Here is a 2,171-nt window from a genome sequence, read left to right as displayed (position 1 = left end):
GGGAAAGAGGCAGTGAAGTGAACTGGGTTTGGCTGAACCGTGTAGCATGACAAGAACGGCCTAGCCAACAGCGAATTTGAAGCAGGAACATCTGTTTGAAATGACACGCTCACCTCACTGGTCATCTTGATCAGAAGTGTGGCAGCATCGGAGAATTTGACCTGACTCTTCAAAATCTCAGCACTTAAAAGACAACACCGCTCGGCCAATAGCATGTTTCTGTGACACAGACACCAAAAACAAAGTCTTATACACATTATACGCATGCAGCAGGTTTCCAACAAAATCTGAATGATCTTTCCATCAAGTACTTAAGCATTTAAGCAACATAAACTGATGTCTGGCCTAAAAACAGAAGCAACAACTAAAATTCATTTTATTTATTTGAAGTACTACTAAAAGCAATTTTTTTTTCTTTAAAGCCACAAAACGTAATATATGGCCTAAAAAATGAACCAAGAATTATTTTTTATAATAATAAATAATTAATATTTATATAATAATAATAATAATATAATAAAAAAAGTGGAGGCAAAAATGAAAACTGATTGATTGATTTAATAATAAAACATTAAAACACTGAAGAAATTTCTAAAAGCCACAAAGTGATGTACGGTCTAAAAAAAAAGGAAGCAAATGAAATCAAAATTTGAACTGAAAATGCTTTATTCAATTATTTTATTTAAAAAAATAAATAAAAATAAAACACTAAGCTAATTTTTAAAAGCCACATAAAATGATATCAAAGAACTAAAAAAAAACAACTAAAACACGAAGAAAAAACAATTTTTTTTTATTCATTCGCTGATTTAAAATTTTAACAAAACACAGTAAAGTACTAAACTTGTTTTTTTTAATTCAGTATGAAATACTGAAGCAATAATTCAAATGGTTAGTTACTCAGTGAATTACAATTCTTGAAATAAAGCTGAACTAAAATGATAACTTAATTTTAAACATAATATTTACTTAATTTTGTTTTTAAATTTTACATTTAAAATACTAAAAACATTAAAATATGTTACCAAATAATAGTATATAAATGGGTAAGACGGGTGGGTAAGAAAACAATCAATGAAGCAGTAACATTCTACAAAACCAAATGCAAGCGAATGCTTGTTCTTACTTGCACACGTCTCTGTAGGTCTGAATAGCCGTGTCCATATAGTGTGCTGGGTACGGCCTGGGTGCCCCGCTCTGCAGAAAGGCAGCGACAGCAGCCATCTCCTTTAGAGACAGAGACAGCAGACAGCCAGTCTGAGACGAGTTCTACTCTGATCATCCACAAATGATGGCTGCGGAGCTAATTTCCAACAGCAGCTGCGCTATAACTGTGGTGTGCATCTCACCAGCGCTCCTGCAGCATACAGCATGGCCTGGTCAGAGAGGAAGTCCTTCTTGGCAGTGTGGTAGCAGTTGTAGGCCAGCTCATAGTGCTGAACGAGGAAGCAGAGGTCGGCCATCTTCCTGATTTGAAGCTCTGGAGCCTCTGAGGGATATCTGATATCACAGAGGTCAAGAGACAGATAAGATGTAGAAAAGAACAACAAAAGCTATTTTATTTGTACTTCAAGTCACTTACAGCAGCCCTGCGGTGTTCTTTAGTTCAGCAATACTCTTCTCTGGGACCTTACCTCCACCAAACAACTTCTTAGTGGCGGAGAAAAGAGATCGGCTCAGACCTTTTCTTGAGACAAGCTAGAATGAGAGATAAAGAAAGATGAAGAAAATGACAGAAAAGAGAAGCTCCAAAGCTGTGTTGGAAATATATATATATATAAAATATGTTTGCATTACTGTCAAAAGTTAATGAAATTAATATTAATAGACCCTTGACTCTTGGGTAATTTAAGCCTATTCGTTATCGAAGAAGGTGTACCGTCGATAAATATCGATACCGTTTTATCGCCCAGGCCTAACTGATACTAATATATTTTTAAGAAATTGATATTTTTATTCAGCAAGTATGCATTAAACTGTAGAGACGTATAATTTGTAATGTTAAAAAAGATGAATGTTCTATTTCTAATAAATGTTTTTTTTTTACTTTCTATTCATGAAAGAATCCTGAAAATGCAACCGTTTTCAACATTGATAAGAATAAATGTTTCTTGAGCAGCAAATCAGCATATTAGACTGATTTCTGAAGGATCATGTGACACTGAAGACTG

At 34.3% G+C, this 2,171-nt stretch overlaps 1 protein-coding gene across 1 annotated transcript in view; it reads right to left on the bottom strand.

Annotated features, from left to right (window-relative positions):
• LOC107697604 (trafficking protein particle complex subunit 8-like) overlaps positions 1–2,171 on the bottom strand; it is a 21,152-nt gene that overhangs the window by 1,079 nt on the left and 17,902 nt on the right. The window contains exons 9-12 of the mRNA XM_016498402.1: positions 1,583–1,698; positions 1,350–1,500; positions 1,127–1,227; positions 114–219 (exon numbers count right to left, since the gene is read on the bottom strand). Of these exons, the coding sequence (XP_016353888.1) occupies positions 114–219; positions 1,127–1,227; positions 1,350–1,500; positions 1,583–1,698 (474 nt within the window). The remainder of the gene's footprint in view (positions 1–113; positions 220–1,126; positions 1,228–1,349; positions 1,501–1,582; positions 1,699–2,171) is intronic.

The sequence above is a fragment of the Sinocyclocheilus anshuiensis genome, unplaced genomic scaffold (assembly GCF_001515605.1).
Source record: "Sinocyclocheilus anshuiensis isolate Anshui unplaced genomic scaffold, SAMN03320099.WGS_v1.1 scaffold801, whole genome shotgun sequence".
NCBI classification, from domain to species: Eukaryota; Metazoa; Chordata; class Actinopteri; order Cypriniformes; family Cyprinidae; genus Sinocyclocheilus; species Sinocyclocheilus anshuiensis.
This window is presented reverse-complemented; position numbering and strand designations above follow the sequence as displayed.